General features: G+C 39.5%; 1 protein-coding gene across 50 annotated transcripts in view; it reads right to left on the reverse strand.

The window, feature by feature from the left end:
* The window catches only part of Dennd1a (DENN domain containing 1A), a 488,046-nt gene that overhangs the window by 413,079 nt on the left and 49,857 nt on the right, over positions 1-25,110 (reverse strand). For 49 of the 50 annotated variants that reach the window (XR_015683115.1, XR_015683114.1, NM_001434229.1 and 46 more), the window contains one exon: positions 17,680-17,750. Coding sequence is in view for 34 of the 50 variants with exons in the window: in NM_001434229.1 (NP_001421158.1) it covers positions 17,680-17,750 (71 nt within the window). In the remaining 16 variants the exon portion in view is untranslated. Of the gene's footprint in view, positions 1-17,679; positions 17,771-25,110 lie in introns of those variants that run through there. The other variant, NM_001191747.1, reaches the window with a different exon arrangement.

The following is a 25,110-nucleotide window of genomic DNA, read 5'->3' on the forward strand; positions in this document are numbered from 1 at the left end:
TTTTCAAATTAGATATTGCAAATTAAGTCAGTACAAGAATGTCTAGTTTACACTCTTTTCCATGTTACACATTTTAGTACATATTATCTCTAAATTAAAAAAAAAAAATGAGAGGCACGCCTGCCTCCCAAGGGGGGATGGTCAAAGGCCTGACCATAGGACACCACTACACTGAGCAAGTATGTGGTAGAGAGATGGGAAAGAAAGAGAAGCAGAATAGTTTGTGAACTATGAAGAAAGACAAAACTGGAGACGCAAAGACCTGTGAGAAACAGCATGATGTGAGTAGCCTGTGCTGCCACCTGAGGCCATGTCTGGGTACATAGCCCTACCATAGCAGGGGCTTATATTGATGTCTGTGCTGCCACCTGGTGCCATGTTCATATCTGAGGGCTAAGCTGAGCTAGCCTATCACTCACCTGTGCAGCATGGGAGAACCAGCCCCACCCCTTGGTAACTGGTACTTGAGGTGAGCTGGCCATGTCCCTCACCTAGGCAGTGCTGGATAGATGGCCCCAGTTGCATGGGTGTAGAGAGGTGGCAGGTTGACCAACTCAGCTACCATCCAGGACCAGATCTAGGGCTTTGAGTTGTCTTACCCCAATATCTAACCCATCTACGAAGGGGCAGGTCCAGCAGAACTAAAACTGTAGGATCTCTATGACACTGGACAACAACAGAATATCCAAAAGGGGTCCCAGCAATGACACAGTATTCATAGTGTAACAGAAGCCAGGGGCCTTGAACAAGACCAAATACTCACTGCAATGAAAATTTGCAAGTAAAGCTGCTTGAACAAAAGGGTATACTGTGTGACACATTGTGACACACCACAGCTTCAACAGTAAGACTTTGTTTTGTTTTGAGAGAGAGAGGGGGAGGAGGGCAGATATGGAGAGACTGGGAGATGAGTGGGACTGCAGTACATGATGTGCAATTCATGAAGAAAAAGTTTTTAAAAACATGTCAAGTAGAGAGATGTAAGTCCCATTAAACAATGACAATCTGTTATCCAGCTTAACTAACTTCCTCAATGTCAAACAACTGGTGAGAGACAAAAGAAATCTGAACTCAAGCCTTGTGATTTCAAAACCCATAGAGTTGCCATTACATTGCTTTTAGTACTTTATCCCCAAAGTTTCTTAACACCATTGTTATAACAAAGGCAGTAATTAATATCCATCTATGTTTCTCTCTTCAAATGAGGTTCATGAGAGCAAAATTTTCTACTATGTAAGAATATATTATAGAGGGGAAAAAAGACCTAGATCTAGGGAGCAAGTTATTAAAGCCTCCTGCTGGGCAAAGTAGGCCCATGATGATCTTTTCAGCAAAGCTTGCTGCTTCTAATCAAAGCCTTGAACAGACTGTCTTCAACATAAAGAAGAAATGCAAAGTACATTGTGAAATTAGTACCAGAAGTGCAAAGACAATAATATCATTTCTTGAAGGTTTCTGTATTTCTCAAAGCCTTCTATGCATCTAAACACAAGATCTGGATCTGTTCTACAGAAATAGCATAGCTGCTACTCTATGGTCCAGCATAGGGCTGAGTCTGTAGGGAATGTGTACAGGACAGGTGATGAAGAGTTCAATGGCAGTTGATTTTGGTCATGGAGACTTATGAGAAATGGGCCTTGCATGATGGCTTTCAAGAAAGTTGAAAAGCAATCTTGTTTATTTTTAGACAGGATCTCACTATGCAATCAGCAACTAGTGTCTCTCCTGCTGCAGACGCCCACATGCTAGAACCACGGGACAACTCCATTGAAGATCCACATTTCTAAACCCTGAAACTATACCTTAATTGTTTGGGTTGAAAATCTTTCCAAACTAAAGTAAACAGCTTGCTACTCTTTGAGAAGCATATTTACTTCATGGCATTCATTCCTCCCTTCACCAGACTTTCTTCTAAGGAAATCCAAGGCATCCAAATGGCACTGAATTGACAGCATGCCCATGTGTGCATATAGGCATGTCCATGTACACATTCACACCAGTCACCAGATTAAAACCCCCTTAGTCAGATGTGGTGCCACACATCTTTGGAAAACACAGGTGGAACTCAATGACTTTGAGGCCAGCCTGGTCTACATAACAAATTCTAGGATGGCAAAGGCAACAATGAGAGACCCTGTTATTAAATAAAAAAAAAAAAATCTCTGAATATGGTTCAAGGTAGGTATATGATCCAGATGGGACCTGCTTCGATCACAGACCTGGCTCTCAATATATTAAGTAGGCAGTCTCAAGTTTTCTTTGCAATGTTGCCAAGAAAAAAACATGGGTAGCTTTTTGTTTTATTTGTTTTTGTTTTTTGAAACAGGGTGTCCCTAAATAACAGCCCTAGCTGTCCTGAAACTTGCTTTGAGGACCAGGCTGGCCTCCAACTCACAAAGATCCACCTGTCTCTGCCTCCCAGGAGCTGGGATTAAATGTATCCACCACCATACCTTGCTATAGGTAGTTTGTAAAAAGCAAATTTAAACAATGATTTTCCCCCTAAGGTTGCTACCTACCAACTGGATAGTTAAGCAACTCAGATATGAGTTACACCTGAAATGATGGCTCAGAACCCCGTAAGATGCTCTTGTATCATGTGGGGGATTAAAGTAGTGGTATGCAGGTTGGGATTTCTTCATAGGTAACTTTATCATTGCATAGGGACTCAATAAACATGACCAAGAGCTGAGAATGAAGGCAAATCTCTGAGATCTGGTGAAATCTGAAGACATTTTTACCACTGGATTTGTCAGTATAGAACACTAATAAACTCCCTTTTATTCTTAAGACAAATTTAATCTGAGTTCTGCCACTTCTAATAAAAGAATCCTGAATGAAACAATAAAAGTTTCAGCATGATCAATAACTTTGGCGAGAAACCTAGTACAAACAAATCCTTAGGCTATGCAAGAACACTTAGAGCATAAGGCAAGGGCATTTCTATGAATAAAAGGCTTGAGTTTAAATGCAAAGATCCAGAAATCCACTTAAGCTACTTGTACTTGCTTGCTACTCTCCAGCTAGGCCTCACTGATAACAGTTGCTGAATAGCTGGAATACTGAGATATGAACTACTGCCTTAAACACAAAAAATTTAAAACAGTTCACATTTATAAAGAACTCCCCATGTCCTGTGCAATGCACACTCTCATCACCCCCTCAGCTGCATGGAGCAAGTGCTAGTTGTACTCCCTTATAGCTGAGAAAATATTAAAACAAACAAACCACCTCAAAAACAAACACATAAAAATATATTAAAAAACTTTTCAACACCTCCTTCCTTACATGGATTTTAACACTTGAACTCCTGGTCCACCTACATTCCCAGGACCTGATAATGTGAATCTCAAAGACAGCAAGAAAGGCCACTAGTGTGAATAAAGCAAATATTATGAGATGCTCTTTGCATCTCTTGACCTAGATGGCCCCTAAAATGCATACTTTAGTAATAAGCAAAAAAGTCTGGAATCTGCTTCCCAAACAGTAAGCATTAACTAAGAAAAAAGTTAGGGCTGGAGAGATGGCTCATGGGTTAGAACTGCTGCTCTTCCAGAGGTCCTGAGTTCAAATTACCAGCAACCACATGGTGGCTCACAACCATCTGCAATGGGATCTGATGGCCTTTTCTGATGTGTCTTAAGATAGGGATGATGTTATACAGCCACCCAATTAGACAAGATGGATGAAGCAAAGAAGTGCAGACCGACAGGAGCCGGATGTACATCGCTCCTGAGAGACTCAGCCAGAATACAGCAAATACAGAGGCGAATGCCAGCAGCAAACCACTGAACTGAGAATAGGTCCCCCGTTGAAGGAATCAGAGAAAGAACTGGAAGAGCTTGAAGGGGCTCGAGACCCCAAAAGTACAACAATGTCAAGCAACCAGAGCTTCCAGGGACTAAGCCACTACCTAAAGACTATACATGGACTGACCCTGGACTCTGACCTCATAGTTAGCAATGAATATCCTAGTAAGAGCACCAGTGGAAGGGGAAGCCCTGGGTCCTGCTAAGACTGAACCCCCAGTGAACTAGACTATGGGGGGAAGGCGGCAATGGGGGGAGGGTTGGGAGGGGAACACCCATAAGGAAGGGGAGGGGGGAGGGGGATTTTGCCCGGAAACCGGGAAAGGGAATAACACTTGAAATGTATATAAGAAATACTCAAGTTAATTAAAAAAAAAAAAAAAGATAGGGATGATGTACTCATATACATAAAATACATCTTGAGGGCGGGGGGAAGGAGAGAGAGAGAGAGAGAGAGAGAGAGAGAGAGAGAGAGAGAGAGAGAGAGAGAGAGAATGGCTTATATTCTGTTTCTTCCTGAGAACAGCACTTTAAACTCCCTCGATAGGAGCAATTTGAAGTAGCAGCAATACAATAAAAAGCACCAGTTCCAAGCACAGATATACAATTAATGTAAAATTCAAAATGTGATCTTGTTGGAGAAAAAGCAAATTGAGGGAAGCACAAAATGTTCATAAGCTGAGTGGCAGGTATTTTTATTTATTCTCTGAAACGCATACATACATATATACATATATATTATTTCTATCACAACATTTACAAATTTCTTTTTTTTAACCATCTTTATTAACTTGAGTATTTCTTATTTACATTTCGATTGTTATTCCCCTTCCCGGTTTCCAGGCAAACATTCCCTAACGCCTCCCTCTCCCCTTCTGTATGGGTGTTCCCCTTCCCATCCTCCCCCCATTACCACCCTCCCCCCAACAATCACGATCACTGGGGGTTCAGTCTTAGCAGGACCAAGGGCTTCCTCTTCCACTGGTGATCTTACTAGGATATTCATTGCTACCTACGAGGTGGGAGCCCAGGGTCAGTCCATGTATAGTCTTTGGATAGTGGCTTAGTCCCTGGAAGCTCTGGTTGCTTGGCATTGTTGTTCATGTGGGGTCTCAAGCCACTTCAAGCTCTTTCAGTCCTTTCTCTGATTCCTTCAACGGGGGTCCTGTTCTCAGTTCAGTGGTTTGCTGCTGGCATTCGCCTCTGTATTTGCTGTATTCTGGCTGTGTCTCTCAGGAGCGATCTACATCCGGCTCCTGTCGGCCTGCACTACTTTGCTTCATCCATCTTGACTAATTGGATGGCTGTATATGTGTGGGCCACATGTGGGGCAGGTTCTGAATGGGTGTTCCTTCTGTGTCTGTTTTAATCTTTGCCTCTCTATTCCCTGCCAAGGGTATTCTTGTTCCCCTTTTAAAGAAGGAGTGAAGCATTCACATTTTGATCATCTGTCTTGAGTTTCATTTGTTCTAGGCATCTAGGGTAATTCAAGCATTTGGGCTAATAGCCACTTATCAATGAGGGCATACCATGTGTGTTTTTCTGTGATTGGGTTACCTCACTCAGCATGATATTTTCCAGTTCCAACCATTTGCCTACGAATTTCATAAAGTCATTGTTTTTGATAGCTGAGTAATATTCCATTGTGTAGATGTACCACATTTTCTGTATCCATTCCTCTATTGAAGGGCATCTGGGTTCTTTCCAGCTTCTGGCTATTATAAATAAGGCTGCAATGAACATAGTGGAGCACATGTCTTTTTTACATGTTGGGGCATCTTTTGGGTATATGCCCAAGAGAGGTATAGCTGGATCCTCAGGCAGTTCAATGTCCAATTTTCTGAGGAACCTCCAGACTGATTTCCAGAATGGTTGTACCAGTCTGCAATCCCACCAACAATGGAGGAGTTGAACCCCACTTTTTAATAGGGTTATTTGTCTCCCTGTGATCTAACTTCTTGAGTTCTTTGTATATTTTGGATATAAGGCCTCTATCTGTTGTAGGATTGGTAAAGATCTTTTCTCAATCTGTTGGTTGCCGTTTGGTCCTAACGACAGTGTCCTTTGCCTTACAGAAGCTTTGTAGTTTTATGAGATCCCATTTGTTGATTCTTGATCTTAGAGCATAAGCCATTGGTGCTTTGTTCAGGAAATTCTCTCCAGTGCCCATGTGTTCGAGATTCTTCCCCACTTTTTCTTCTATTAGTTTGAGTGTATCTGGTTTGATGTGGAGGTCCTTGATCCACTTGGACTTAAGCTTTGTACAGGGTGATAAGCATGGATTGATCTGCATTCTTCTACATGCTGACCTCCAGTTGAACCAGCACCATTTGCTGAAAATGCTATCTTTTTTCCATTGGATGGTTTTGGCTCCTTTGTCAAAAATCAAGTGACCATAGGTGTGTGGGTTCATTTCTCGGTCTTCAGTTTTATTCCACTGGTCTATCTGCCTGTCTCTGTACCAATACCATATAGTTTTTATCACTATTACTCTGTAATACTGCTTGAGTTCAGGGATAGTGATTCCCCCGGAAGTCCTTTTATTGTTAAGGATAGTTTTAGCTATCCTGGGTTTTTTGTTATTCTAGATGAATTTGCAAATTGTTCTGTCTAATTCTATGAGGAATTGGATTGGAATTTTGATGGGGATTGCATTGAATCTTTAGATTGCTTTTGGTAAAATGGCCATTTTTACTATATTAATCCTGCCAATCCATGAGCATGGGAGATCTTTCCATCTTCTGAGATCTTCTTCAATTTCTTTCTTCAGAGGCATGAAGTTCTTATTATACAGATCTTTCACTTGCTTGGTTAAAGTCACACCGAGGTTTTTTATAATATTTGGGACTATTATGAAGGGTGTCATTTCCCTAATTTCTTTCTCAGCTTTTTTCTCTTTTGTGTAGAGGAAGGCTACTGATTTGAGTTAATTTTATACCCAGCCACTTTGTTGAAGGTGTTTATCAGCTTTAGTAGTTCTCTGGTAGAACTTTTGGAATCACTTAAATATACTATCATATCATCTGCAAATAGTGATATTTTGACTTCTTCCTTTCCAATCTGTATCCCTCTGATCTCCTTTTGTTGTCTGATTGCTCTGGCTAGAACTTCAAGAACTATATTGAGTAAGTAGGGAGAGAGTAGGCAGCCTTGCATAGTCCCTGATTTTAGTGGGATTGCTTTAAGTTTCTCTCCATTTAGTTTGATGTTGGCTAGTGGTTTGCTGTATATGGCTTTTACTATGTTTAGGTATGGGCCTTGAATTCCTGTTCTTTCCAGGACTTTTATCATGAAGGGGTGTTGAATTTTGACAAATGCTTTCCCAGCATCTAATGAAATGATCATGTGGTTTTTATCTTTCAATTTGTTTATATAATGGATTACGTTGATGGTTTTCCGTATAATAAACCATCCCTGCATGCCTGGGATGAAGCTTACTTGATCATGGTGGATGATTGTTTTGATGTGTTCTTAGATTCGGGTTGCAAGAATTTTATTGAGTATTTTTGTGTTGATATTCATAAGGGAAATTAGTCTGAAGTTCTCTTTCTTTGTTGGGTCTTTGTGTGGTTTAGGTATAAGAGTAATTGTGGCTTCATAGAAGGAATTTGGTACCATTCCGTCTGTTTCAATTTTGTGGAATAGTTTGGATAGTATTGGTATGAGGTCTTCTATGGAGGTCTGATAGAATTCTGCACTGAACCCATCTGGACCTGGGCTCTTTTTGGTTGGGAGACTTTTAATGACTGCTTCCATTTCTTTAGGAGTTATGGGGTTGTTTAAATGGTTTATCTGTTCCTGATTCAGGTTCGGTACCTGGTATCTGTCTAGGAAATTGTCCATTTCCTCCAGATTTCCAAGGTTTGTTGAATATAGGCTTTTGTAGTAGGATCTGATGATTTTTTGAATTTCCTCTGATTCTGTTGTTATGGCTCCCTTTTCATTTCTGCTTTTGCTAATTTGCACATACTCTCTGTATCTTCTGGTTAGTCTGGCTAAGGGTTTATCTACCTTGTTAATTTTCTCAAAGAACCAGCTTTTGGTTCTGTTGATTCTTTATATAGTCCTTTTTGTTTCTACTTGGTTGATTTCAGCTCTGAGTGTGATTATTTCCTGCCTTCTACTCCTCCTGGGTGTATTTGCTTCTTTTCGTTCTAGAGCTTTTAGGTGTGCTGTCAAGCTGCTGATATATGCTCTCTCCTGTTTCTTTCTGCAGGCACTCAGCGCTATGAGTTTTCCTCTTAGCACAGCTTTCATTGTGTTCCATAAGTTTGAGTATGTTGTACCTTCATTTTCATTAAATTCTAAGAAGTCTTTAATTTAAGTCTGGGCGCTGAGCTCTCTCTTCCACAGGTTTGGGAGCAGGGCCAGAACTACCATGTCAAGTGTACTCAATTGGAAAAAAAGTAAAATATATGGTTTTGGTTTTTTGGTTTCGGGGTTTTCTTGTTTGTTTGTTTTGGTTTCGTTGTTGTTTTTCTTCTTTATTTTATTTTTCTGGTTATTTTATGTATTCACATTTCAAATGTTATCTCCTTTTCCCCTTCCCCCATACCACCTCCCCCTCCCCTGCTTTTATGAGGATGCTCCCACTCCCACCCACCCATTCCCACATAATGCCCTGGCATTCCAGTTTTTCTTCATAGTTTTGGCTTTCAAAACTCACTTTGTACACCAGTCTGTCCTCAAATCTACAGAGATGTGCCTACCTCTGTCTCCTGAGTGCTGGGATTAAAGGTGGGTACCAGCCTTAGAATAAATGTTTTTAAGTAATCAATCTTTTGAGGAAAAATAATTTGATCTGACTATGAGACTAAGAATCAAAATCTACACCAGAATACTTCATAAAGTAGAATCATTTTCACTGGAAAACTCAAGGGAAGGTAAAGAAAGAGTCGCGAAGGTTTAACTAGTGCCAACTTGCCAGAAAAAGTAAGATTTCTCTGTCCATTATGAATAAAGTTTTCTGTCTAATAATTTTCTATAAGCCTGGTTTCTCTTCCCGGCGCTAAGATCATCTGATTTCCCTAATCACTGCATGTACATGTGCTTAGACAGTACCTGTAAGGAAGCTGCCATATAGATGAAGTTAGACACAAGTCTACAACTGGGAGGTTGCCCATACTGTGCAAAGTCATCTCAATTTTCTCAAATCTAATTTAAAAAATTTCATAAGATTAAAGAAAAATTAGAGGCTAGGAAGAAGGTTCAGTTGGTAAAATGCCTACCACAGAACTGAGTTTGGATCTCCTATGCCCATATAAGAGCTAGGTGCAGAAGTGCATATCTATAACCCCAGCACTGTGGAGACAGAGCCCACTGGTCCAAAAGTCTAGTCAATTTGACAAGCTCCAGGTTCAGTGGGAGGCCTTATCTTAAAAAACAAATTAGAGGGGTTGGGGATTTAGCTCAGTGGTAGAGCGCTTGCCTAGCAAGCACAAGGCCCTGGGTTCGGTCCCCAGCTCCGAAAAAAAAAAAAAAAAAAACAAATTAGAGAGTAATTCAACAATGACTCTGACCTCTGGCCTCAATACACACACACACACACACACACACACACCATAGTCATGCACGCACAAAGAAAACTATATTGACTGGAATATAATAAGAACTTAAAAGACAGTGATATTACTGTCATTCTTTAAGTTTGCTGGATTCACTTTGTTATTAATGCAAGAATATGATGGTAATTTTAGATGATCTCCCTCAATATTTTAATCTAAAATAAAACTTGATTCTGAGAAGAGCTCCTACATGCTAGGTACTGTGGGTGTATGCTTACAATCCCAGCACTCCAAGATCAACACAAGTCCAAGTCGACCACAATCTTCAGTGAGTTCCACGGTAAAGCTACATAACCAAACCCCGTCTCAAAAAAACAAAGACAACAAAAGCATACCAACAAAAAGGTTTCTGTACACTCACAGTGCCTACATAAACCAGACGGCACAGTTTAACTTTCTTTCCTTGTGTTTTTTGTTGCTGTTGTGTTTGGGGTTTTGGGGATTTTTTTTTTTTGGTCTTGGGGGGTTTTCTTCTTGGTTTGTGTTTATTTGTTTGTCTATTTGAGACAGGGTTTCTCTGTGTAGCCCTAGCTATCCAGTAACTTACTCTGTAGACCATTCTGCCCTTAAATTTAGAGATCCACTTGCCTCTGCCTCCTGAGTGCTGGGATTAAAGGTGTGTGCCTCCACAACATCCAGGCCCTTGTGGGTTTTTCTTTTTCTTTTATCTTCATTAATTTTAATTATGCAGAGGTATATAAGTCAGGTCCTCTGAAGGTAGAGCTACAGATGGTTGTGAGCAACCTGTATGGGTGCTAGGGACCAAACCGGATTCTTCTGGAAGAGCAGCAAATGATCTTAAACCCTAAGGGAACTTTAATTAAAAGGAATGCCTCCATAAGACTGGCCTGTAGGCAAGTCTATAGTGCATTTTAATTAGTGATCGATATAGAAGGGAGGGCCCAACCCATTGTAGGTAGTGTCCCCTCTGGGCACGAGATCCTGGGTTCTAATAGGAAGCAGGCTATGAAAGCCAGTAAGTAAGCAGCACTCTCCATGGCCCATGCATCAATCAACCCCCTACCTCCAGGTTCCTACTGTGTTTGAGTTCCAATTCTGACTTCCTTCAGTGATACCATGCAATGTTGAACTGTAAGTTTTTTGTCAAAATAGACCCTTCTGTCCCCAAGTTGCTTTGGTTATGGTGTTTTATCAGAGCAATAGAAACCCTGAGACACTCCTGATCCATTGCTCCAGCCTCTCAACTTTATTAATCTCTAATAATATGGAGCATCTGCTGTCAGCACAGATTCAGATGAAACTCCAAGACCACAATCATGGGGCAATAAAAGCTGAAGTTCTAAATCACAGACCTGGCTCTCAAAGTCGTTAAGCTGGCAAAGTCTCAGTGTTCTTCACGATATTGCTCAAACAAAAATGTGGACAGCTATTTAAGAGCAACTTTTAATGAGGAATTTTTTTCTTAGGGTTGCTGCCTAACACCTGAACAAATCAGCTTCCAAAGCATTGTGACCAACACTGCTTTCACAAAATCCCAACAGCATCTCAACTTTGGCACCCTTATCTTTTTTAAAAGTGCCCATTGAGCTACTGCATTACAAATGCTGTAGAGGGAGTGGACATAGAAAGAAGTGATCTGCTGGGCAGCCCTAAAAAACCTGATGCTGCCACTCTCCCAGTGCTACACATCTACCCAGGCAGAGTGCCTGCAGCAGGCTCAGAAAGGCCAACTGTAATGAGACACTTGTGTGGAAATGCACGCCAGAGTTTCTGCATGCCCAGCACCATCTGATCATGGGATAGGCTGATTATCTCTTGCAAGAGAGCCTCAATTCAGTGTTGGGTGCTTCTGCAGTGTGGGATGCCTATCTTGGAAGCCTTATGGAAATGTGAGTTCTCCAGCAAACTGGCCAATTAGAAAGCATTAAAAATATATAACAAAACATACCAAAAATCTACTTAAAATTTACCAATTTTCGGGGGAGGGGAATTGTTTAGAGTGTCTGTTTATCAGTGTTTGTTGGGGTTTTGATTGTATTGTTGCTGTTGTTTGGAAACGATTTCATGGTAGACCAGGCTGGTGTCACTACGTAGCCAAGAAATAGCCTTGAACTCTTCATCCTACTGCATGATGCACGACAATAATTCCAAGAACTGGAATTATCATTATCATGACTGGATTTCAGCTTCTGTTTAAAAGGTCAAAATCTGGTGCCTAAATGACATGCTTTATACACAAAAACACTATCATTTACAAAGGAACCCTAGAAGCATATAAAGATTTAATTGTAAGTAAACAACATTTGGTGCAATAATTTATAACAACTAAAGCAGTTTCACAAAACTATATTAATAAATTTTAAGAATTTGAATTGAAAGGAATCAAAAATACATATAGAAGATGTTTAGAAAAAGGATTATATATTTTATCCACACACAGAGAGATTTCAAAGAAGTAAATATACCAAAATATTAATGACAGTTATTATTAAATGGTGATTCTATCTTCTTTATAACCTTTCAAAATTTAAAATTTTTCATATATGCTCAAGAACTAATCCACTAAACAAGATGCTAAAATTTTAAAGATGAAGAGCCAAAACACACACACCAGAATAATCTGCAGTAAATATTAAATGCCTTGAGAAAAGCATTTTTACTATATTCATATTTTATTTACAACAAGAATCTATGACAATTGAAGCAAAAATTGTAAGACTAGAACTCTCACAGACATTTATAGAGCAAATGTACACTAAACCTTTCAATTAAAGACCCATAAAGTAGTCTCAGTGCTTTTTAGCCCACCTTCTCACAGCAGGAATTTAATCCCTCCAGGGGGGTGCAAACAAACTTCAAAGAGAAGATTAGGCCCAGACACTAGCACTGTGCAATGTAAGGTTTATATCTAAGTTTGCCCGGAAACACAGAAATGCAGATCTGAGGAACAAAGGTAGATTCTTTGCAATCATCTAAAACAGCCAAATGAATGCCTAAAATAGTAACAGAAAAAAGAAAAATACACAAAGAACTATCAACAAGAAGGTTGTAGAAGGAGCCAAGGTGTCTGAAGTCAAATATTCAGCTACAGTTCACTCACTAGGAACAGCAAAAGGAAATCTGACAAATTACCACAGAGCACATGTCCATTTCCAACGCTCTGTACAGCCTTAGGAAGGTATCCATCCCTGCACTGTTAAGGTTCTTGATGTAGCTTCTATACAGTACTGACAAAGCACATGCCTCTTTCCATTTCTCAGAGCACAGCACATATATCAGTTAAAGGTCTTCACTGATGTACACACACATCAATGGAAAAAAGACCTGTCTTTAAAGATAGTGATGTTTCTGTTCTTTCTCATCTTGGTAATATTAGCTGATTTTTGAGGAGCATGTAAAATACCTCACTACTTTATGAATTGTTTTAAGTAAAGTGTAACTACACGTGTGTGTGTGTGTGTGTGTGTGTGTGTGTGTGTGTGTGTGTGTGAAGGTATTCAAGACACCACACCAATACAGTATTCAATCTATCACCAGGAAAATGAAAACAAAACAAAACAAAAAACCAAACAAAACAAAACAAAACAAAACACAGCCATCACACTGATGAAGATGAACTCTAACTATGCCAAGTACCAATGAAGTTATAGAACAGCAGCACCACCAAACATTACAGATGAGAATGCACAGCAGCACAACCCACTATGAAGAAGTTTACTATGACACAGAAATCAGATATATAATACAGTCAATGATAACATATGTCTACACCCACCAGATACATGTGCAAGAAAAATCACAGCAGCATTTGCAAAAGCCAAAATTGGCATGTGACTTCAACACTGCAACTTTACTATCAGTAACAGAATGGACCAAGCTGGGTGTAAGAGCTCAGTGGTGGAATGCTTGCCTTGCATGTCCCAAGCACCAGTAAACACAGCAGCAGCAACAACAAAACTGGAGTACAACTCTATAAATATCACAGTGATAAAAATAAATGACTGCAGTGACGTACAACATGAAGGGCCCTTATAAACATAACTGAGCAAAAACATACCAAAATTACATAAAGAATAACTCTATGTCTTTAGAATTGACAAACAGGCACAATTAAATTATTTTTTTAGGGAGTCATACACATGTAATAAAACTATGAAAACAACAAAGGAATGACTCACATAAAAGGATGGTGGTTGCTTCTAAAGAAAGAAAGGGAGGGGTTTCAGGGTATGACTAAGGCCATCTCTAACATTTACAGATCTACAAAGGTAGAAAAGAGACATACAGACCATATATCTAAATAGTTAATCCTTTAAGTCAGATAGCTAGGTATGATAGTGCATGTCTGTAACCCTAGTCCTTGAGAGGTAGATGTGGGAGAACATTGAGTTCAAGGTCATCCTCAGTTACAAAGTGAATTTGAGGCCAGCCTAGGATACCAAAAATACAAAAACAAAAACAAAAAAAAAGCAAAGTTATGAATCAAGTTTACAACTATTAGATATATTTTCCTCCTACCATGATAAATATACCTTTAGAACTAACTGGAAAGTGAAACACAGTATATAATTTTGAACTGCTAAGCATTTGATGCAGAAAAGTAGTGGTAGAGGAAATACTAGCTATTGACTGACTACTCATGGCCCCTTCCAAATCCCACACAGCAAGGGACCTTTCACACAAACACAAAGTTACCCAACCCTAAGTTCAGCTATACCTATTAACTGTCCCATACCCACTCCCCATGTAGGAGCACCCTAAAGCCCTGGGATAAGTACACTGGCAGCACAGTTTGCCCTCAGGAGGACGGATCCTATAGAACAGACTCATATAGGCTCTGGAAATTAGCTCAAATCCACTTGTGTAAGGAATCCTAAGATCTTGAATTCTCCCAGAACAGTCTAGGGTGAAAGGGTTCAAGCAACAAATGGCATACTTTATAGACCTGACAATTTTGTGCCCCTCCAAAAGTGGCAATGTGAAAGGAGAGCCAATGAGGAACTCCTAAGGCACTGCATAAGATGGAGGCAGAAGGGGTTGGGGATTTAGCTCAGTGGTAGAGCGCTTGCCTAGGAAGCGCAAGGCCCTGGGTTCGGTCCCCAGCTCCGAAAAAAAAAAAAAAACCACAAAAAAAAAATAATAATAATCTGGGGCTGGGGATTTAGCTCAGTGGTAGAGCGCTTGCCTAGGAAGCGCAAGGCCCTGGGTTCGGTCCCCAGCTCCGAAAAAAAAAAAAAAAACCACAAAAAAAAATAATAATAATCTGGGGCTGGGGATTTAGCTCAGTGGTAGAGCGCTTGCCTAGGAAGCGCAAGGCCCTGGGTTCGGTCCCCAGCTCCGAAAAAAAAAAAAAAAACACAAAAAAAAAAATAATAATAATCTGGGGCTGGGGATTTAGCTCAGTGGTAGAGCGCTTACCTAGGAAGCGCAAGGCCCGGGGTTCGGTCCCCAGCTCCGAAAAAAAAGAACCAAAAAAAAAAAAAAAAAAAAAAAAGATGGAGGCAGAATCTTTGTTGCCAAGACTAGTTTTGGCATAAAACCATACAACATTCTTAGCCTGAATAACAGTCATGTACTCATTTGTGTTATTTTGTTAACCCACACTTGTAAGTTTTATGCATTTTTTAAACAAAAATGGGATAGCTATCATATGCTTGCTGATAAGATACACTGAAGGCAGAAATCACCAATACGCAACCTGGGTGTAACCATGAAGACACAGTCAAAAGGATGCAAATACAGGGATGAAACAAAAGAACTACATCTTTGATGCATGTCATTAGAAGAGATGAATATAGCCACAAAATTATTCCAACATTTCAAACATAAAACTATTGGGTTCCATGAACCCTGTACTAGAGTCTGGACCAGAAGGGAAAATGTCATAACGAACATTCTTGAGACAATTGATTCAACTTAAATATAACAACTGATGTTACATCAATGTTAAATTTTCTTATTTCAACAACTGGACTAGAATTATAAAGGAAAATGTCCTTACCGTTACAATATCTACCCTTGAAATACTTAGGGGTAAAGAGCCACATCTGCAACAAAGATTGCATATGTAGTGACAAAGCAGATGTAACACAATGGTAATAATGGGCTCTAAGAAAGGGCACATGCAGCAAACTGCTCTTGTAACTTCAAAATATTTTCAAAATAATGGATTCACCTCCCATGTGCCAGGATTACAAGCAAGCACCACCATGCCCAGCTATATATCCTTTAAATACTAGAATATTTTGATTTGTGGTCTACAGGTCTCCTTTGTGACTTTGCTAGGCTCTGCACCCCAGCAGCTGTAATAGCAGGCAGGATAAAGGCTTCGCCGCTTATTCTTCCAGCTCACTTTGTGACTTTCATTTTTTTTTTCATCTTTCAAAAAATAAATTTTAACTTTCGGGAAAATTCCGTAACACTGAAGAGGGAAAATTAGGTAACTACAGAAATTCATCCTTGAATTTATCTGTAAGATCACAGCTGTTATCAAATGGTACTGAATGAGGTCCACCCACAGAGAAGTGGCTGCATGCACACCTGATTGTTGCTCCTAAATCCAGTGCTCTCCCTGTACAATAAGAGACACCGCTTAACAAGGACCTTAACTTTCTACTTCCAAACAACCACAAATTTGTAATCTACTTTGCATGGAGGGAAATCCTTCATTTTAACAAACAGCAGTGATGCCGTGCAAAGCCCTGCAGGTAACATGGGGAGACGTGTGCCATACAAGTACTGCCCTCAAGAAGACAACTTAGCAGTGTGAAGTAAAATTAAACAAGAATCCCAGCTATTCCACACAGAAGCTACATGGCCTACTTTACACCTCAGATTCTAATTTCTCATTAGGACTTATGGGGATGCCATTGGACTGTCTTTAAGGACTACATTGTAAGTGTTAACAATATAGATGCTCAGCTGACAGCACATGTATAACAGAATAAAGGGCACTTGATCAAAAGTCACTATGTATATAATTATAAGAATCTAATGAGGGGTTGGGGATTTAGCTCAGTGGTAGAGCGCTTGCCTAGGAAGCGCAAGGCCCTGGGTTCGGTCCCCAGCTCCGAAAAAAAGAACCAAAAAAAAAAAAAAAAAAAGAATCTAATGAAAATAAGGCAATAGAAAACAGTACCAAAGGCATAAAGCCAATGAAGGGCATAAATTATTACTTCAAATTTCTAATCCAAGTAAATTTACTCTCCTTAAACATCAAATACATGAATGTTTCAGTGTGAGGACCAGTATCTCCTAACAATCAGCAAATGGTATCAAGAAAAAGGGTACAACATTATTTTTCTCATTAATCCAAAAGGATTTTAGGTCAAGAAGTGACCTACAGGGGGCTGGAGAGATGGCTCAGCAGTTAAGAGCACTGACTGCTCTTCCAGAGGTCCCGAGTTCAAATCCCAACAACCACATGGTGGCTCACAACTATCTGTAATGGGATTCAATGCCCTCTTCTAAAGGCAGCTACAGTGTACTCCTATACATAAAATAAAATAAATAATTCTTAGAAGGAAAAAAGGTGATCTACACAAGCTGGTCAGTGGTGGCACAGGCCTTTAATCCCAGCTCATAGTAGGCAGAGGCAGACAGATCTCTGAGTTCCAGGCTAGCCTAGTCTACAGAATGAGTTCTAGGACATCCAGGGCTACAAAGAGAAACCCCCTCTTGAAAAAGCAAAAACAAGGGTTGGGGATTAGCTCAGTGGTAGAGCTCTTGCCTAGCAAGCGCAAGGCCCTGGGTTCGGTCCCAGCTCCAAAAAAAAAAAAAAAAAAAAAAAAAGCAAAAACAAAAAAGAAGAAGTGATATACACAGCTGTACAGGATGTTGTAACCTCATCTGAGACCCCACTGTTTAGGGCACTTAGGAAATCCGAATAAATGCTAGGGCAAGTGGAACTTCCTCCAACTAGTCTCCAACCTTCTTTTATCAACAGTTTTGCTAAATTCAGTCTATTTCAAGCAGTTTAATGGCAAAGAATTCCCTTTCTATTAATTTGAGTCCTGCAGTCTAATTCCATTAGACTTATTAGACTGCATTGCTCATTACCAAGGCCTAATAAGTTGGTTTCCAAACATTCGTGACAGACGCAAACCAACACCCAATGATAAAAACAAATAAAGCCACACTTCAAGCCTGCTAAAGCAGTGGATCTCAAAGTATTCACTATGCTTTTTATTCTCCAGTCTTCCTAGGATAACACGAGTATAAAAAAACAAGAAAAGATACTTTTAAAAAACTTAAAGACATCACATTCTTCATCTATTTTCTGCTGGGTACAGTTATTCCATACAATGAAAAAAATATATCGTTATCATAATTAGATGAACAAGTACCTGAAAGCGTGCCACCTGTCCTAGGATAGGCCACTTCCACATACACTTCAAATGTAGTCTCCGGGTTTTGTCTACAAAGGAAACAAATCATGATTACTAACTGAAGCACCATTATGTAAAACACATGAAATTTGATGTGAAGTAGATCTCAACTGAATAGCTGTAAAAGTTTGGGTAGGGTATTTAACTTCTGGGTCACAACCTTTATAGTGTAAAAGATAAAAATAGCTGTCCCCAAGCATTGTGTAACTTTAAAAAAATACGCAGAAGTAACCTGGACACAATGTCTGGACATAGTAAGTTAACCATGACTATGACTTGACATGTGTCGTGTCTAACTTCCACAACTGCATCTCCAAAGCTGTAGGTAGAATTTTTTTTTAGAAAATTCAGCTCAAAGCACCAACACTTTCAAGCAGCACATTTTGCTACATTACTAGATAAAACACACATATGACAAAAATGGCATGTTACTTACAGCTTTGGAATACCAAATGAGAGAAGCAATCACCTCACTAGAATATTGTGAACATGAGAAGTTAATCTAAATTTAAGACACCATTTGCCTGCGTTAGCAATACCATACATATGAATGCTTACTATTATGTTCCTTTACCTTTCTAATCTCATGAGCAGTCCTAATAAATTCATGGAAGATCACAGCACTAACAGAATGTTTATAGTTGTTACTTCTGCTTTATAAAAATGTGTGGTTATGTTATCTGTTCTGCTATAATGAAAAGATAACTACTTCAGACTGACTAAAAATCATTTAGCAAGCCAGGCACAGTGAAACATGCCTTTAATTCCAACACTTGGGAAGCAGAGGCAGGTGATCTTTGAGGCCAGCCAGTTGCAAGCCAGCCAGAGCTATAGAGACCTTGTGCCCTCCCCCAAAAAAATTATATTTTCAAATACTTAAGTAAACTATATTTTAAACCTGACAACAAAGCTGAGAGAAGAACTTTTCTGAATTATTTTAATAATATCTAAGGGCCTAAATTTAAACCAAAGAAAAACTTAGAATGTTCCCAGAAAAGCCTACATTTCCTACATGAGATTATTTTATCTCATATGATCTCTTCTGTGGCAAGGTAAGGTGTAGGGGTGTTACTCTCACTGTACAAATGAGAGGCCTGATGAAATACGGTCTAAAGAACTTGTCTGCCTTCCTTGGCTGACTGTCTATGTTTCATTGACTAGAAAATAACCTTTGGTCCCCAATATTGTCACATCCTCAGCCCACTATAAACGATTGCCATTGTAAATGGTAACAACTTTTTTTCTTAGTAACACATAAAATAACCATCCATCATATAAATAGTACCATCTTAAGAGTTAAGAAAATAAGGTAATACTTACTCTATTTCTGTAGTAGAAAGAAAAATGTTTTCTAATTTATGAAAGATCAGTTTTTTGCTATAAAAAAAAAAACTCAGGCTTTTGCTTTAAATAAGTGCCTTGAGTAGAGAGTTGATATTCTAAAATTCAAGGTATTTAAATATATTTTGTTAAATATAGTTACTAAAAAATAAGACACTAAATCAGAGCATCTTATTTTTAAAAAAAGTAAACTTAAGTCTTTAGGGCTTAAGCTTGCATTCTTTTTCCCACCAAAAGGGTAGAAATGACCTTTAAAATTGGCACCGAAATGTATATGAAATAACACATGGTAACCTCCTTCCAGTCAGAAACCTCAAGGTAGAGAATTTGACAAAAAGAATGCTTCTCGTTCACAAATAGTAGGTGGTAGAATGTGAAAAGCATTAGGAAGATTGCCACCTAAAAATCTTTCTTTTACAAATGGCTGGGTTTTATCTCAGAACATTGTTCTCTGGGTTAAAACAGATTTCAAAATGTGCTTTACACATGGCTGGAAGTAGTGGCACACCCTCTTAATCAGGAGAATCTCTAAGTTCGAGGTCAGCTTGGTCTGCATAGTGCTAGAGTTCTAGGACAGCCAGGGATACATAAAGAGACCCTATTTCAAAAATGTGTTCTAAGCACTCCTAGGTCCCTGTGGATGCTCCTTTTTTTTTTTTAACCTCGTTTCCACTCTTCAACTTTTTTTAGATGTTATTAAAATTAAAATGATAAACATGAGCATGTAAAAGTGCTACGTTCAAATTCTGAAACAGTTACACACCCATGTCTTAGCATGGGTCACAGCACACTTGTACAGGCCCACTCTAAGGAAAGGAAGCCCTAACTAGCTGTTCTCATTGCTTCTGGTCCTTCTTTCTTCCTGGAACATACTTCAAGCAGACAGCATAAAACCATCATATCATTGCAATAACTTGCCATGGTCACCAAAGACCTACACAAGCATCTGTGCATCAAAATGCCCAGTTCTTAGTGCTTGTCTTATCCTCCCAGCAGCTTTGGAACAGCTGATCAATAGCTCTCCTCCTTCAAACACAACTCTTCCTTTCCCTTTCACGAGATTGCTCTGATGGATCTCTGCCATTCTTACTGGTACTTCTTTGAACCTGATAAGACTCTACTGTCTACACTCATTACCTAGATGATCTCATTCAGTTTCATGGCTTTAATTACTGAGCAAATGCTAGCAAGCCCCTAAATCCTATCTTCAACATGACTTCTTCCCTGATTCCAGATTTCTTAAGCCTACTCAACACTTATGCTTAGACATCTCAAACACATTTTAATTTAACTTAAGTTTTTATTTCCCAAACTTCTACTTCCTAAACTCTACCAGTTATCCAAACCAATAAAACTTATTTTCTCTGACCTCTTTATATGTTACTAACAAGCAGTCAGCAAGCTCTGCTTGCTGCTATCAGATTCTGCTATCAGAATGGATCCGGGTGAGTTAGGAATTTAACTTTTAGCTCAGTGGAACCATGTGTCAGTGTTCTGCTCCAGTGCGTACACACACACACACACACACACACACACACACACACACACACACTCTCACTCACTCCAAAATTAAGTAAATAAAAATCCAGAATAGTGTGCTTCATAGCACCACAGTCCGACATTACCTCCGACAGTCTCTCTTTCATTCTTTTCTCCATGTGACTATACCCCAATTTTGCAGGCAGCAGTCCACTCATTCTAAAGTTCAGATTGTGTCAGCCCTTCATGCTAAACATATCCAAAGCATCCCACATATTCAACTTCCAATTCTAGTGCTAAATGGGTACAAAACTATACAGATGCATTGAATGCCATTGAACTGAGCACTTTTAAATGGTTACAATAAAAGTTTTTATTTTATGTATATTGTCATAATTTTTTGTTAATGGAGTTAAAAAGACAATCGGGAGGCAGAGCCTACATGATCTGGCCTCTGCCCACCCATCCAACTTCACTGCAAATCTCTTTCATCTGGCTCACTAGACCCAGGCACACTGATCTTTCTACGGATCAGAAACATGAGCTCATCCCCTGCCCAGAAAGACCAACTCCATCACACTCTCCAGCACCTAATTTAATTCCCACATTATACCAGTCCCAACACTGGTTATGGTTAGCTTTCCTCTTCTATACATAAGCTGCTGACGAACAGGGATTTTGTTTCTCATGTCAGGTAGTGTTTCCCCCATACCTAACCAAGTAAATGTTATAAGGAACAAAGGAAGTAGAAACTAGTCTTCCTGGAATCTAAAAGAAATGATATCCAGTTCCACATGCTTCAATCTTTAGTATGAACTACAATTAATCTGAGGACTAATTAAAAGACAGACTTCTTTCTCCCAGAATCTTCCTAACAAGTAGCTCATGGTTGTTCTACTTGACTCATGACCACATTTTAGAACCACTGATCCAGTCAAATGGAATTCTCCCAAATAATTCAGTGTATGCAACTAAAATATACATAAAATGAACAGAGTACATCTCAGTGCCTTTCAATGGTAATTTTGTATTAAAAGATATGTTTCAAAGAAAAAGGTCATTTGTAGAAACAAGTATCCCTGCCTTTCTCTCTCTCCCTCTCCCCTTCACTCTAATGAGGATTAAGTAATAAGTCTAAGATTCTTAGCTTAGCAGGCAGAGTTCTACTGCATGGAGCCAAAGATTACAACAGTCAAGTCAATGTTTGTCTGTCTGTCTGTCTGTCTGTCTCTGTCTCTGTCTCTCTGTCTCTCTCTCTCTCTCTCTCTCTCTCTCTCTCTCTTTCTCTCTCTCTCTCAAAAGAAAAAAAAAGCAGAAGCTGACTAAAATGCTAAGAACAAACTGGTCTATAATTATAAGCTCTAGTCATGCTTACCCATGATGGTTTACATGTTGCCTTATGGAAGAAGTGGTGACTAATGTTGTGACAGGTTATATAACATAACAAATATACATAAGTTATTTTAAGGGCCAGTGAAGCCAGTGCAGATGGAGGCATTTTTTTATTTCTCTGCAAATCAAAAAGTAAATTAGAAAGTGTCTCCTCTAAATGCAAATGGCCAAGCAATCCTTTCTTAATTTTCTCATTAAACCTATAAACAATAAAGGCCATAGCAACTTGCACAGGATCTCTGAGAGCACCTTGAGACCGTTTATTCCTCCAACACTCTTCAAGACACTCAGTATTTTTAACTACTTGGCTAAAGAAGCTGAAAATCCTATTTCTGTCCTATTAACACTCACTGCTAATTTAGAACACGTAATGATGCTGAGAATACCATGTTCAGAGCCAATTTTCCAATATGGACCCAAGTTTTCCCAGAGCCCTTTGTGATACATCTTAGCATATTACCATGGAAATGTCCTGGTTCTGCCATGATGCCCCGTTATTAATTGCCTTTTACTCTTACACATGCCTCATCTGGGACTCTGCCTATCTGTCAAGCATATTCTTTGCCGCTCACTAGCATATCCTATGGTCTTGCACTGTAAATTCTAGCCATAAAGAACCAGGCTGTCTCTATCAAACCAAGTTCCAATTCTAGTAATAGTATTATTACTGTACAACTACCATCATTCACTAACTAGTTCTTGGAGTCTGTGATCATAAACAGTGTTTTTGCAGAAACTCACATAATTTTCTACAACCCCTATAGGTTACATTTAGCCCTGGAGTGGAAATCAGATCTCAAGCCTCCCTATGATGGCTAGTTATGTCAACTTGACACAAGCTAGAGTAACTGAAAGGGAGGGAGCCTCAATTGAGAAAACACCTCCACAAGATCTGGCTTAATTAGTGATGGGCTGTGCCACCCCTGGGCTGGTAGTCCTGGGTTCTTTAAGAACATAGGCTGAGCAAACCATGTGATGCAAGCCAGTAAACAACACTCCTCTCCTCCATGGCCTCTGCATCAGTCAGCCCTTGATCACAGGTGTTTGCCCTGTTTGAGTTCTGGTCCTGACTCCCTTCAGTAATGAACAGGGTTGTGGAAGTACAAGCCAAATAAACTCTTTCCTCCCCAAGTTGCTTTGGTCATGTTGTTTCATCACAGCAATAGAAACCCTAACTAAGACACTCCTTATGCCTTTTTCTGCCAAGTTTAAGTGCCTCTCCTCTGCACTGTGCTTCCCACTCTCCAGGCTCTTATTGACTTCAACCAGGACACAATTATGGTTATCTGGAGAGTTTTAAGAATCTTGATGCCCATGCTATACCTTACTTAGACCCATGGTTCTCAAGCTTCCTAAGCTATCACCCTTAAATACAGTTCCTCATGTTGTGGTGACCCCAACCATAAAATAATTTTCATTGCTACTTCATAACTGTAATTTTGCTACTGATATGAACCATAATGTAAATATATGATATGCAGGATATATGATATGTGACCCCTGTGAAAGGGTCATTCAACACCCCCCAAATGGAGCCAAAACCCACAGGTCGAGAACCACTACTTTAGTCCACAAAAATCCCAAGCACCTGCATTTTTTTCTTAGAATTATTTATATAAAGTTATTATTTATATAGACACACCAGGAAAAGGCATCAGATCCATTACAGATGGTTGTGAGTCACCATGTGGTTGTTGGGATTTGAACTCAGGACCTCTGGAAGAGCAGTCAATGCTCTTAACGGATGAGCCATCTCTCCAGTCCAGCACCCTCATTCTTTTTAACTCTTCAGTTTATTTCAAAGTGCATCTAAGGTTGAGAAACACTGTGGTGTCTCGATTAAGCATCTGTCCACCCCAACAGATTGGTAGCTCCTTGAGGGCACTCATAACCTTAGTCTGACACCTGACAAAATAAATATTTCCTGGATGAGTTTTCTTCCAGACTGACAAGTACTTTCCAGCCTCATTTTCTCTGGGAAGAGGTAATTTACAGAGCTCACTGCTCTCACCTACTATTCTTTAAAGATGTTTTCCTTTGGAATCAAAAGTATCAATAAGTCACACCTGCTGCCAACAGTCCCAGTTCTTACACACTGGAAAGTGACAGACACAAACAGCTAAAATGTATTTGACAGAATACATTCTTGCTTCTGGGAGAATGAAGACTGAGAATTAAGTCAAGGCAACATTTCTATTCACTACCTCTCCAGTGAACACAAATTCTCAGTGATTCACAGGAAGAGCCTTGCTCAAAGCTCAGAGCCATGGTCTCAGAATGACTACATACAATCAGCTTGAAGCCACCAGACAGAGGAAAGCTTTGACAATATTCAGGCAGCAGGACAGTTTAGGCTGTTCCCCCACTACACCCTACCCAAAGCATCATGATATTGATCATTCTGCGGGATCGGCTTTCAATTAAGATCTGCTTTCCTTCAGTTAGAACATAGTTAGGAGATTAACAGAAAAACACCAACTCCTCAGAAAATGAGTCTGGGCACAGTGCAGGGTCCTTGTTCTTTTAAGTGCACAACCCCAAAAATTCAGTGTGCAGAGCCCTCATGTCACTGCCCTTAACAACTCCAAGCCAGTTTTGAAACAGTGCTTCTTACAAACTGAGATGTGAAGAGCCAAGGTATGAAACTCATACCAAATGGCACTGTCTGAACATTGATAACATGGTCAACAGAAATGGTATACACATCAGAGCTTGCTAGCAAACATCACCTAATAAACATTGATCCTGCTAAACTAAACAAACAAGAAAAAGGTAGTGTTAATATTCCCAACAAGTCTCCATTTGTTTCAGTGGCCTCTAAAATTAAAGCTGTTTTTCCAGGCTGAAAATGCTCTATCAAAGGGTTCTTTCTACCCCATAACAAGTTAACACCTTCCTAGGAGAATGCAGTCATTGTTGAGACTTGTTAAAAGTGATTAACTTAGTTGTGCAATTATACAAACAAGCCATTTCAAGACTTTACACTTCACTTTTCATTTCTAATAATATTCTCAGGATCACATTAACAAAGATACATAGATAATGCTGTGAAAGGAGTTAGGAAGCTTTGACTTCCTTCTATCACTAAGGAAAGAGTCTTACACCACCTATGCTACCAGGGTGACTAGAGGAGTCCAGCTGCATTCCAAACAGGGGCCCAGAGGCTGAGCATTCCTC

This window comes from Rattus norvegicus, chromosome 3, assembly GCF_021556685.1.
Source record: "Rattus norvegicus strain SHRSP/BbbUtx chromosome 3, alternate assembly SHRSP_T2T, whole genome shotgun sequence".
NCBI classification, from domain to species: domain Eukaryota; kingdom Metazoa; phylum Chordata; class Mammalia; order Rodentia; family Muridae; genus Rattus; species Rattus norvegicus.